At 41.5% G+C, this 14,079-nt stretch overlaps 1 protein-coding gene across 1 annotated transcript; it reads left to right on the top strand.

Moving 5' to 3' along the window:
* The first annotated feature begins 515 nt into the window (after positions 1-515).
* LOC142554677 (uncharacterized) lies at positions 516-2,624 on the top strand. Its single transcript, XM_075665342.1, has 3 exons — positions 516-1,410; positions 1,576-1,887; positions 2,053-2,624. The coding sequence occupies exons 1-3, from the start codon at positions 516-518 to the stop codon at positions 2,622-2,624; spliced, it is 1,779 nt and encodes a 592-aa protein (XP_075521457.1).
* Positions 2,625-14,079: the final 11,455 nt, after the last annotated feature.

The raw sequence follows: 14,079 nt of genomic DNA, 5'->3' as shown, positions 1-14,079 counted from the left end.
GATCTTGAATTGGCGGCCATTGTCTTCGCTTAGAAGATATGGCGACATTATCTATATGGTGAGAAGTTCGAGATCTATTCTGATCACAAGAGCCTGAAATATTTATTTTCACAGTCAGAATTGAATATGAAACAGCGAAGATGGCTTGAGCAATTGTGTAGGATATGCCTCCCAAGAGAAAGAATATTAAAGGGGATGATAGGACCCCCGATAAGACTGCAAAAGTGGTAGATGAATTCAGTAAGTTATTGAAGGAGCAAGCAAAGGTCCATGGCGAACAAATTCAACAGTTATTGAGCATGCAAACTACGACCCAGGGTCGTGGCCAAGGAAGAGGTCAAGGCAGAACGGAAAATTCTGTTGAAGGTGTTTATGATCGTTTCAGACGTATGAACCCTCCTGATATTATTGGAGGCCCTGATCCCTTAGTGGCTCTTGAATGGATCAAATCGTTGGAAGCCTTATTCGATTATTTGTAGTTCACTGACCAAGAAAAGGTAAGTTGTGCTGTGTTTATGTTGGTCAAAGCTTCTCGTATCTGGTGGGAAGCCACCAAGGTGACAGTTAATGTTCAAGAATTAAAGTGGAACGAGTTTAAAGATTTATTCTACGCCAAATATTTCTCGAGCGAAGTAAAAGCCAAGAAGGTGAAGGAATTCCTAGAATTGAGGCAGGATGCTTTGTCTGTTACTGAATATACGTTGAAGTTTGAGGAAGGATGTGTTTTTGTTCCTTTTATTGCTGAGAACGATAAGGATAAAGGAGAACATTTCCTTCGGGGTTTGAAACCAGAGATTCGAAGAGATGTTCATGTGTACAAGGTGGTCACATATCAAGATATCGTGGAGAGAGCCTTGCTAGCTGAGCATGATGAGCAAGAGATAGAGAAAGAGAGGCAATTAAGAAGACAAACTTTCCAAGCTAGAGGACAAGGTACAAGTGCAAATATTCGTGGTGGCCACAAAGGTAAGGGTAAGATAGAGCAGCGCTCTAAACCTCCTGTACCTTTTTCTGATACTGAACGACAGGTATGTCTTAAGTGTGGAAAGCCACACAAGGGTGAGTGTTTGGTGGGTAGTGGACGATGTTTTAGATGCAAGGAGATGGGGCACACGGCATTGAAATGTCCTCTCTCCTCAGGCAAAGGAAAATTCCAAGGCAGAATTTTTGCTATGACAAAGGAAAGTGTTAATCCTGATTCTTCGGTGATATCAGGTAATATTTTAGTCTACGGCAAAGAAGCAATTACATTGATTGACACTGGTGCAACCCATTCTTTTATGTCTGAAGTGTTTATGCATTCTATATCTGTTGAACCTACTGTTATGCCATTATACTTCAATATTGTGTTGCCCTCTGGGGATGAAATTTGTGCCACTAATATTATCAAGGCATGTCCCATACAAGTGGGTAATAGATTACTGTTTGATGATTTTATTGTTATTCCGATGGTTGCATTTGATGTTATTTTGGGGATGGATTGGTTATCTGCTTATCGTGCGGTCATTGATTGTGTGGGTAAGACGGTGAAGTTTTTGGTCAATGACTATGATAGTGATGTGTTTGTTGGTCTAGGCTTTTTGATTGGTATTCCTATTATTTCTTGCCTTCAAGCTAATAAGTTGTTGCACAAAGGTTGTATGGGTTTTTTAGCTTCAGTGGTTGATGTGCGAAAGGAAAGTAATTTGCAATTACAGGATATTGATGTGGTTCAGGATTATCCTGACGTGTTTTCTGATGATGTGCCTGGATTACCACCTGATCGAGAGGTGGAGTTTGTTATTGATTTAATTCCAGGTACAGCTCCAATTTCCAAGGCTCCATACAGAATGGCTCCTACTGAAATGAAAGAATTGAAGACTCAATTGCAGGAGCTATTAGATAAAGGTTTTATCCGACCTAGTTCCTCACCGTGGGGAGCTCCAGTTTTGTTCGTAAAGAAGAAAGATGGATCATTGCGATTATGTATTGACTACCGAGAACTCAACAAGGTAACCGTGAAGAACAAATATCCTTTGCCACGTATTGATGATCTCTTTGATCAATCGCAAGGAGCAGCAATATTTTCAAAGATTGACCTTCGGTCCGGTTACAATCAACTGAAAGTGAAAAAGGAGGACATACCAAAGACTGCGTTTAGAACGAGGTATGGCCATTATGACTTTTTGGGGATGTCGTTTGGGCTAACCAATGCTCCGTCAGTTTTTGTGGATTTGATGAATCGTATCTCTAAGCCGTATTTGGATACTTTTGTCATTGTTTTCATTGATGACATCTTGATCTACTCAAAGACACGAGAACTTCATCGTGAGCATTTAAGGATTGTGTTGCAGCTGTTGAGGGATAAGCAATTGTATGCCAAGTTAAATAAATGTGATTTTTGGTTGGAGCAGGTGGCATATTTGGGCCACATCGTTTCGAAAGAAGGAATATCTGTTGATCCATCCAAACTTGAGTCCAAAAAGCAATGGTCCATTCCAAAGACAGTTTCAGAGGTAAGAAGTTTTCTTGGTTTGGCAGGATATTACAGACGTTTCATAGCAGACTTTTCGAAGATAGCTTTGCCATTAACGAGTTTGACAAGGAAGGCAACAAAGTTCGAATGGACCATTGAGTGTCAATGAGCATTTCAAACATTGAAAGATAAGTTAACGTCTGCCCCTGTATTAGTACTTTCTTGTGGTACTCAATATTTTGTTGTATATACAGATGCTTCAAAGCAGGGGTTAGGTGCAGTACTGATGCAGCGTGGGAAAGTGATAGCATATGCTTCTCGTCAGTTGAAGGAATACGAGAAAAATTATCCCACTCATGACTTGGAGTTGGCGGCAGTGGTTTTTGCTTTAAAGATTTGGCGACACTACCATTATGGTGAGAAATGTGAAATATTTACAGATCACAAAAGTTTGAGTTATTTATTTTCGCAGAAGGAATTGAATATGCGGCAGCGGAGATGGTTGGAATTGGTAAAGGATTATGATTGCACCATTAGCTATCATCCTGGTAAAGCTAATGTGGTTGCGGATGCTTTGAGTCGCAAATCAAGTTCATTATTGGGTTCCATGATTTCTAAACCTTTGTTGTTTGATTTGCAAAGAAATGAGATCAATTTGGTATCTTCAGGTACAGTTGCTCGATTATCTGCACTAGTTCTCCACTCAACCTTATTTGATCGAATTTTGAAGGAACAACAGCTGGACACTCAGTTATTAGAGTTGAAGAGAAAAATTTGATGCGAACATGGATGGTCAGGCGCCAAGGAAAGCATGGGACCCTTTGGAGTTGCCGGAGGGACCAATCACGAGGGGACGATTGAAGAAGTTCAAGGAAGCGTTGCACGGACTTATGAGCAATGAAGAAGGTCTTACAAGCGAGGTGCAAAGTGCTGGAGGGTTTTTGATGCATGGAAGTGAGTTTGGAAGTCGCAAGAACATTATTCAAGTGATAGATGAAGTTGAGTCCAGCAGCATCGGCGCCCGAGCGGTCAAATATTACCGCCCGAGCGCCATACTTACTGTCCGAGCGCGAGTAGTACAGAAGCCTTGGCGCTCGAGCGGTAATATTCTACCGCCCGAGCGCGAGTCAGTTTCGGGAAGAATCCTAGTTTCCTAGTTAGAGTTTTAATTATTATGGCAACTAGATTTTTTTTGTTATCTTTTGATATAAACATATGTTGCACAAAATTTTGGAGAACTTTTCAGATTCATTATTGGATATTTTATCAAAGTTTAGAGTTTTCTCTCAAACTTTTCAAAGCTTCGCTTTGTTATTCAAAAATCAAACTTATCAAAGTTTTTAACTTTGTGGCGTTTGTCGATCGTGCTTGTGCGGATTGTCGTCGACTTGTTCTTCGAAGGTTCGTTATAATCTCGGTTGTTTATCTCGTGATTATTCGTTGCTAGACTTTTCATAGTTTAGAGGTGAAAATCACAACACACACACTTGATTCAAAAGATCGGGACAACAACGATTCTTTGTTCGTCAGTGAATTGAGGGCGCGATTTGATTTTAATCATAGTTGTGGCAAGTAATGCACTTATCACAAACACCCTCAACGTCACGTTTCATGTGTGGCCAATAGAAATGTTCATGCAATGCACTTAAAGTTTTAGCCACACCAAAATGTCCCATTAAGTGTGAGGCCCGGGGCTGAAGAGGGCGGGGGGTGATCGCCGGTGCCATCAGTTGCACGGACAATGAGCGGCTCCTGGCAGGCTTCTAGCTGAAGGGAACATGAATGAACCGAACCCACACGGGAATGAGAGGGATTCCGAGACTGTTCAATGTAATGGACTGTACAGTTGAAGAGGGCTTAAAAGATTTGATTTGTACTACTCATATCACGAAGGTGCATCTTCTTTTCGGTAGCTTATCACATAACTCCAAGTTAAGCGTGCTTGACTTGGGGCAATTTTGGGATGGGTGACCTCCTGGGAAGTTTCCCAGGGTGCGTGTGAGTGAGAGGACATAAGCACGATGGAAAGACTCGTCTTGATACAGTGAGGACAGTCGTCGAATCTGGGGCGTTACAAGTGGTATCAGAGCCGACCTCTCTTAGTACGGTGTGGTTCGGGGACGAACCAAGCGGAAGCTGGTGGGCATGTGAGGCCCGGGGCCGAAGAGGGCGGGGGGTGATCGCCGGTGCCATCAGTTGCACGGACAATGAGCGGCTCCTGGCAGGCTTCTAGGTGAAGGGAACATGAATGAACCGAACCCACACGGGAATGAGAGGGATTCCGAGACTGTTCAATGTAATGGACTGTACAGTTGAAGAGGGCTTAAAAGATTTGATTTGTACTACTCATATCACGAAGGTGCATCTTCTTTTCGGTAGCTTATCACATAAGAACTCCAAAGTTAAGCGTGCTTGACTTGGGGCAATTTTGGGATGGGTGACCTCCTGAGAAGTTTCCCAGGGTGCGTGTGAGTGAGGACTTAAGCACGTTGGAAAGACTCGTCTTGATACAGTGAGGACAGTCGTCGAATCTGGGGCGTTACATTAAGCCACCCCCATGTGCCTCCCTCACAAGTAGCTCACGAATGGATGATTTTGGGATTCACAACCTATCTTCTCTAAACAAGAAACCATGATGCAAATAAAATTTATCATGTGGACCATGCATACAAGTTTCAAACAAACTCTTAAAGTCCTCATCTAGCACATACAATTCCTTCACACGCTCAAACCCCAAAACTTTTGACTCCAAGGTAGAGATTAGTACGTACCTTCGTGACAGTGCGTCGGTCACTACATTTTCCTTACCGACGTACCTTCGTGACTTTGATTAGTACGTACAAGCAAGGTTAAGATTGAGCACCAAAGACCGGCAGGATTGTTGCAATCTTTGCCTATACCGCAATGGAAGTGGGAGCACATAACTATGGATTTTGTTGTTGGGTTACCAAAGACGCAGAAAGGCTTCAATTCTATTTGGGTGATCGTGGATCGATTGACCAAGTCATCACATTTTCTTTCTGTCAAGACGACGTATTCTATGAATCAATATGCTGAGGCTTATATTCAGGAAATTGTGAAACTTCATGGAATACCGGTATCGATAGTTTTCAGATCGTGATCCAAGGTTTACATCAGAATTTTAAAAGAGTTTGCATAGAGCCTTGGGAACAAAATTGGATTTTAGTACCGCCTACCATCCTCAAAGCGACGGTCAATCAGAAAGGGTTATCCAAATTCTCGAAGATATGCTAAGGGCTTGTACGATTGATTTCCCGAGAAGTTGGGAATTCCAAGTTGCCTTTGGTGGAGTTCACGTATAATAACAGCTACCAGTCTTCTATAGGCATGGCACCTTATGAAGCCTTATATGGAAGAAAGTGCCGATCTCCTTTGTTTTGGAAAGAGGTAGGTGAAAGGAAGATGTTGGGCCCGGAGTTGGTTCAACAAACAGCAAATGTTGTGGCATTGATCCAAGAACAAATGAGGACCGCTCAGTCTCGACAGAAGAGTTATGCCGATGTTCGACGACGACCTTTAGCATTCGAGGTTGGTGATCATGTATTTATTAAGATAGCTCCTCTCAAAGGAGTTATGCGATTTGGCAAGAAAGGTAAGTTAAGTCCTCGATATATTGGGCAATTTGAAATTCTTGAGATGATTGGAGACCGATCCTATCGTCTTGCATTGCCACCGGACTTTGATCGAGTTCACAACGTATTTCATGTTTCTATGCTACGTAAGTACCTTTCTAATCCATCTCATGTCCTTCGGTATGATTCATTGGATCTTTTGCCTAACCTTGCTATGAGGAAATACCGGTTCAAATTCTTGATCGCAAAGTTAAAGTGTTGAGAAATAAATAAATTGGCCTTGTCAAAGTTCTTTGGAGGAATCATGTTATTGAAGAGGCAACATGGCAACCGGAAGAGGAGATGAAACATCGTTATCCAACTTTATTCGACGGTAAGCAAATTTCGGGGACGAAATTTTTATAAGGAGGGGAGATTATAATATCCCGACCTTTTTGTCATGTTATAGTTTATAGTGTTGTTTATGATTTATGGTGATAAGATATGGTTTTAAATATTTTAATGGTTATGGTGGAAATGATTATTGGTTATGGTTATGGATATTGTGATGGTTGTAAATATGTTTATTGGAATGATTGTTATATGGTCATTGTTTATGGTTATTGTTTTGGAATCATGTTCATAGTTGGTGATGATTATGGAAGTGGATGGGTAGAATAGAAAATTGATCTTAAGCCAAATAGGAAATTGAAGCGCAGAAACGGTATGAAAAATGTGGCAGTAGTTGTGGTCTTTAGCATAATGTTTTGTATATTGATCCAATTGATGTTAGGCCACTTTCATTGGAAAGATAAGATATAAGGCTATAACTTTCATGTTTTGAGTTTTGTTCAAATCATTAGGGGAGACGAGCCAAAAGTTGCCCGAAGTGTGTCATGTGTATCGTTGCTTCTGTATTGACACATGTTGGGAGATTGAGCATAACGTTTTACTCATACCTTCAAATGACATGTGGCCAATTGGAGATGCAAGCCAAGACATAGAGCTACAACTTTCTTGTTCACCACTTTTCCAGATTATGAAGGAAAGAGTCGTTTCGGAAGCGATCTTTGTTGGAGCTGTGCGCAGAGCACTGTTGTGGAGTGCAGGTGGCAGCGCCTAGCAGCGCTGCCAGGGCCGTAACCCTGGCGCCTAGGCGCTGCCTAGCAGCGCCGCGGCGCTCCCATCGCCGTAAAGCAGGCGCAGTGGCACCGCGGCGCTAGACATGCGAAATTGTTTTTTTAAAACACGTTTTTAAGGGATTGAAGGCTTATAACATGATTCTAGAGGCTTCTACTTCATTCTAACCTTCTCCCTTTTCCTTAAAATCGATTCATGCCATTTTCTTTCTAGTTTTCTCTCCTTCAATGTAGAACCCGTAATTAGACTGTGTATAAGCCATGCATAATTCTAGTATTTTAAATTTAATTGACTTCATTGCATGAGTATTTAAGTGTTTTCTTTGAAGTTAATTATTTTATCCAGTAGCTTAGATTTTTCTCTTTTCAGTTAATTCGGTGAGGCCGGACCGGAGTTGGAGTAAAGAGATAAAATTTACTAGTAAGAAAACATTTTTCCAAAATTTATTACATTAGCTTTACCCGGGTGGTAGCTAATGTCACAGTCGTAGTTTTTCACAAGCTCCAACCAACGCCTCTGACGCATATTCAGCTCCTTCTGCGTAAAGAAATACTTGAGGCTCTTGTGGTCGGTAAAGATCTGGCACTTCTCTCCATACAAATAGTGCCTCCAAATCTTCAATGCATAAACTACGGCGGCCAACTCTAGATCATGGGTAGGGTAATTCTTCTCGTGGATTTTCAGCTGTCGAGAAGCATATGCTATCACCTTCCCATGCTGCATCAATACTGCGCCAAGACCGAGCTTCGAAGCATCGGTATAAAGGACAAACTCACCGGGCCCTGACAGTATGGCCAAAACTGGTGCTGAAATAAGAGCTTGCTTCAAAGTATCGAAGCTCTTCTGGCACTCATCGCTCCACACAAACTTCACATTCTTCTTTGTCAATGATGTGAGTGGAACGGTAATGGAGGAGAATCCCTAAATGAATTTCCTGTAATATCCTGCTAGCCCAAGAAAACTGCGGATTTCAGATGCATTCTGAGGCACAACCCAATCTCTGACTGCTGCAACTTTCGCTGGGTCTACCTCAATACCACTGCTAGAAACGATGTGGCCAAAGAACGCCACCTTCTCTAACCAGAATTCGCACTTACTGAACTTTGCGAATAACTTGTGCTTCTGCAAGGTCTGCAGCACTGTGGTCAGATGTCTGCTGTGATCCTCCTGATTCTTGGAGTAGACGAGAATGTCGTCTATGAATACTATCACAAACTGATCGAGATACGGCTGAAATACGCGATTCATGAGATCCATGAAGATCGCTGGCGCATTCGTCAGACCGAACGGCAGTCAGAGCGAGTTATTCAGATTTTGGAGGATCTTCTCCGTGCTTGCGTCATTGATTTCTCTGGGAGTTGGGAGTCGAACTTGCCATTGGTAGAGTTCACCTATAACAACAGCTTCTAGTCTTCTATTGGTATGGCTCCGTATGAAGCACTGTATGGCCGCAAGTGCAGATCTCCTGTTCATTGGGATGAAGTAGGAGAGAGAGCAGAGTTGGGTCCAGAGATTGTTCAGCAGGCTGCAGATGTAGTAGTCAAGATCCGTGATAGGATGAGGACTGGTCAGAGCCGACAGAAGAGTTATGCCGATCAGCGGAGGAGAGAGTTAGAGTTTGCAGTGGGCGATCATGTTTTTGTGAAAGTGACACCTATGAAGGGTGTCATGAGATTTGGGAAGAAAGGGAAGCTCAGCCCGAGATTTATTGGACCCTTTGAGATCCTTGACAGAGTTGGGACGCTAGCTTATCGTGTTGCTCTTCCGTCGAATCTGGCCGGAGTACACAATGTGTTCCACGTCTCCATGCTGAGAAAGTACATGGCAAACCCTTTGCATGTCCTGAACTTTGACCCGTTGCAGCTTACTCCGAACCTATTTTATGAGGAGAGGCCAGTGCAGATCCTAGACAGGCAGGAGAAGAAGCTTCGGAACAAGCTAGTTAAGCGAGTCAAAGTCAGATGGCTCAACCATTCAGAGGAGGAAGCTACATGGGAGTGAGCCGGAGATGAGAGATCGTTACCCCGAGTTATTCGGTGAGTTCTAATTTCGAGGACGAAATTTCTTTTAAGGGGGGAGAGTTGTAGAACCCGTAATTAGACTGCGTATAAGCCATGCATAATTCTAGTATTTTAAATTTAATTGACTTCATTGCATGAGTATTTAAGTGTTTTCTTTGAAGTTAATTATTTTATCCAGTAGCTTAGATTTTTCTCTTTTCAGTTAATTCGGTGAGGCCGGACCGGAGTTGGAGTAAAGAGATAAAATTTACTAGTAAGAAACATTTTTCCAAAATTTATTTAAAGATAAATAATGAGTAAATTTATTGTAAAAGAAGGTTTAAGGAATTATTTAAATAAGTTGAGATAAGTAGTAAATTGAGTTCAATAATTAATTCCTCAATTCTTTAAAATATTTAATGAGTAGATAATACACTAAAGATTTAAAGTTCAATATTTAAGAAATATTTTCCCCACCTCTTTTATTATAATTTTCGGCCCCTATGATTTGATTTAAAAGTTTATTTGACAACCCATTTAATTAATAGTCTTCCCTATCCAATTTTATTGGGAAATAGTTTTATCACAACAAATCTTCCATGATAATTAATTGAGCAAGATCCCACCCCACCTAGCTAGATAAAAATCGGCCATGCTCCTTTTTTTTTTTAAGATTTAATTGTGATTTTTTTTTCAACTCATTCTTTATTTATCCCCTTAACTTTTCTAGATGGATTTATCCTCCCCAACTTTTAAATCACTACCAAGATTTAATTAAACCAATTCTCCCTTGCACCTAGACCTTAAAATCGCCCATATACACCTCTAGTATCCCGAAGAAAAATCTTTGATATCATTCTTTTCCTTATCACTCAAACTAGTAGATAGAAAGAATATTTTCCCTTCCCTTTATCTTGTATCTTCCCATTTAATTTCCTAGACTCCCTCCCACTCCATAATCTGGAAAATTCCAGCCTCCTTCAGCACTGAAAACCGTGAGAGCCTAGGGTAAAAACAAGGAGGAAAAACTAGAAAGAAAACAAGAGAAGCAACTCCGTCTCCTACGCGCCGAGTCGTCGTATTCTTTCGTTTTTCATTCAAACGAAATCAAAGGCATGTCTATATTCCTTTCAAACCTCAATCAAGTCCTATTATCATTTATTTAACATTAAATGATCATCTTTTATGTGCAAAAACCGAAACATGGCAAAAATTTTCAGAAAAACCAAAACATGCAGATCTCGGTTTCATGACAAGCTTCACGGTTTCATTGGTTTTGTGAGTTTCAGGTATTGGTTCGGTTCCAGGCTCCCAAGGCTACATCTAGACATGTTCTAGGATGGATTAGGACAACTTTGGTCCATTATTTCAGCCCCATGCATGAGAGAAACCGAAGATGACAGCAACTCACCATCGTTGCCATTGTTGTGCTTCGAAAATTCTGTGTGTGCTGTCAAAGGAAAAGGATCTGATCTTGGCTACCCTAATGGCCTTTAGCCATGGTTAGATCCCTTCCCTAGCATGTCTAAGACGTGACTAAGTCGCCCTTTTGGTGGCTTGGTCCACGGTGAATCGGTTTTCAATTAAAACGCAAGAACAGCCCTGCACCCCCTTCGACCCCTTCATTTGACAGCATGTGTTGTTTCAAGTTTTGTGGAATGGTATGGATCTTGGTTGGCCTATGGCCCTTAGCCACGGTTCATACCCTACCACTGGATGTCTAGATCGTCCCATGGTCAATCAAATGGCCACTGGAATGAGTCGAGACAGCAAGCAAAGCAAAACACCCCTCACGCGCGCGAAGGTGCTCTCGGGTGGAACTTTTCTGATGTTGCTGGAATAATTCGAATTGTGGCTGGCCTAGGGCCCTTAGCCATGGTTCAAATAATTCCTTGGGATGTTGGTAAGAGTCTCTAGATGGTGGTTCATGCCCCCAATGGCCGGTAGTCTCAAAAACAACACAAGACACGCGATTTCACAACTGCTGGAATTTGACAGCAACTTGTTGTGACGGTTCGGAGGCTCGTTCGAGTTCTTGGTTGGCTTTTAGCCTATGGCCTTGGACTGAACAGTGCCTCATCGAGTTAGAAGGCCATGTTTTTGGCCGTTTGTGATTCGGATCATTTTTGAAGTCGTACGAGAATTTACGGTGCGATGTGCCAAATTGACTCTCGAAAGAGCATTTCATGTTTTGGCCTCCATTTCACCTAAATTTCGACCCTCATCATTTTAGGAGCGTAAATTCATAATTTTAAGCGTATTTTAATCATGACGTTACGTTGGTTCAGTGTTGGTTCGCGTTGGTTCGGAGTCATGATGAAATACGAAGTCGTTAGTAGTAATTGTCGCATTTTCACACTTAATTGCATAGTTTGGTCAAGAAAAATCTATTGCATATTTTTTTGATGGCATATTTAGGTCGCAGCGAGCCTGGGGACGATCCAATCCAGTTGGTAAAATAGTACAGGATTTTTCATTATGCCATTTAATTATATTACGTGCATAAAAATAGAAAATACTTATTTTTGAGATTTATGCGATATTGCTTGTGGTCAATTCACTATTATGGGAGCATTATTTTACCCGGTCGCTAGTGACCGATCAGTTCAGTTTGGTACCACCCGGTCGCCAGTGACCGGTCAGTTCAGTTCAGTTTGATACTCCCCGGTAGCCAGTTACCGATCAGTTCAGTTCAGTGCAGGGGCCACATGCGTAGACCATAATCTCAACCGAAAATTATTATCAGTCATTTCAGTACAGGGCTCCAAGGAGCAAACATTTTTACTATGATATTTAATTCAGTCATGCACGTATTATAATTGCTCAGTACAAGTTATTTTCAGAATGCCTCATGACATGATATTTTATCCATGCAAATTATATTTTACTCGTTACCTACGATATATGCATGCTGAGTCTTTAGGTTCACTAGACTTGATTGTTGTAGGTACCGATGAGGTCAGGGCCGAGGGCGGGGACCAGTGAGCCAGCTTGGGTCGGCAGTAGTGGCACCCGAGGACCTCAGTTCAGCATTTATTATTTTATTCCTCAAACAATTTTTATCAGTTGTTGGATACTCTTAAATTGGTATTTCGCAAACAAATATTTTCTTCCGCTGCCATTTTGACTATCAAACTTTGTTTATCGGTTTAATTATGAATATGACATTTTAATTATTTAAAAAAAAAAATTTAATTTTCCTCAGATTTTCAAGCAAGGATTTTCGGGCCTTCACAGTTGGTATCAGAGCCGACCTGTGAGGCCCGGGGCCGAAGAGGGCGGGGGGTGATCGAAGGTGCCATCAGTTGCACGGACAATGAGCGGCTCCGGCAGGCTTCTAGGTGAAGGGAACAAGAATGAAGCGATCCCACACGGGAATGAGAGGGATTCCGAGACTGTTCAATGTAATGGACTGTACAGTTGAAGAGGGCTTAAAAGATTTGATTTGTACTACTCATATCACGAAGGTGCATCTTCTTTTTGGTAGCTCATCACATAAGAACTCCAAAGTTAAGCGTGCTTGACTTGGGGCAATTTTGGGATGGGTGACCTCCTGGGATGTTTCCCAGGGTGCGTGTGAGTGAGGACATAAGCACGCTGAAAAGACTCGTCTTGATACAGTGAGAACAGTCGTCGAATCTAGGGCGTTACAAAACCGACGTATAGTCAACTTGCTGTAAAATTCCAGCAACTGTACCATCGCGTATCTTGTGTTGTTTTCGAAAGTTTTGACATGGATCTCGATTTTTCCTTGAATAAACATGATCATGTACTGAAAAATAAATGATAATATGACTTGATTGAGGTTTAGAAAGAATCTAGACATGCCTTGATTCGTTTGATGGAAAAACGAAAGGATGCGACGACTCGGCGCGGAGGAGACGGAGTGGCTAGCTTCTCTACCTTTCTTGTACTCGATTTCTATCCCTTATTTTCCTACTGGATTCCCACAGTTCTCAGCTTAAAAAGTTCACTCAGATTTTGAAAAAAAAGAGTGGGGAAAAATGGTTAGGAAGGTGAGGAGAAAGGGTGCAAGATATAAGGAATGAATCAAGATAAAGTCCACTCTCCTTTGAAATTTGAATTGTGGTTTGCTATCAAATCTTCTTGGAAGCTTCTAGGAGGGGTGGCCGATTATTAGCTTGTTTTCTAGTCTAGGATATGTCCATTAATTAATTAAATTGTGCTCCCAAAAATCCTAGAATTATCCTACAACTTACATGCAAAGAAATGGTCAAAAGGTTGATGAGTTGGCAATTGAGTTGCCTAGCAACTATGGGGCCGAAATTGTGCTAATAAAATGAGTGGGAAGTGTTGGTTATCTAGTCAACTAATAATCCTTGAAAGCCTTACTAATCCTTTAAATAATTTAGTGAGCTAACCCCTTAATTAAATAACTTAAATGAGTTCATTTCTTAATCACCTCAAATAATTAAATTAAATCCTCAAACCTCCCTTTCTAACTTAAATGAACTTAGTTGCTAGCTAAATTAACTTCTGGAAATATTTCTCGAATCTTAAATTCTATCTCAAAACTCCAACTCCGGTCCGGCCTCACTGAAATAACTGAAATGCTAAAAATCAAAATACTGAACTGAAATAATAAAATAATTAACTTCAAAGAAATGCATTTAAAATAATCATGCAATGAAGTCAATTAAATTTAAAAATCTAGAATTATGCATGGCTTATACGTAGACTGATTTACGGGTTCTACACGACCTCTCTTAGTACGGTGTGGTTCGGGGACGAACCAAGCGGAAACTGGTGGGCATGTGAGGCCCGGGGCCGAAGAGGGCGGGGGATGATCGCCGGTGCCATCAGTTGCACGGACAATGAGCGGCTCCTGGCAGGCTTCTAGGTGGAGGGAAAATGAATGAACCGACCCACACGGGAATGAGAGGGATTCTGA

This window comes from Primulina tabacum, chromosome 8 (assembly GCF_025594145.1).
Source record: "Primulina tabacum isolate GXHZ01 chromosome 8, ASM2559414v2, whole genome shotgun sequence".
Classification (NCBI taxonomy): domain Eukaryota; kingdom Viridiplantae; phylum Streptophyta; class Magnoliopsida; order Lamiales; family Gesneriaceae; genus Primulina; species Primulina tabacum.
The sequence above is the reverse complement of the archived record's forward strand: the minus strand, read 5'-3'. Positions and strand labels throughout refer to the sequence as shown.

What these genes read in the sequence shown, in the direction of transcription:
- LOC142554677 (XM_075665342.1), top strand. Translation starts at nt 516, where the DNA reads ATGTTGGTCAAAGCTTCTCGTATCTGGTGGGAAGCCACCAAGGTGACA. An exon ending in GGCATGTCCCATACAAGTGG is followed by an intron (nt 1,411 to 1,575) that starts GTAATAGATTAC and finishes TTGTTGGTCTAG; the next exon opens with GCTTTTTGATTGGTATTCCT. An exon ending in GCAGGAGCTATTAGATAAAG is followed by an intron (nt 1,888 to 2,052) that starts GTTTTATCCGAC and finishes ATCAATCGCAAG; the next exon opens with GAGCAGCAATATTTTCAAAG.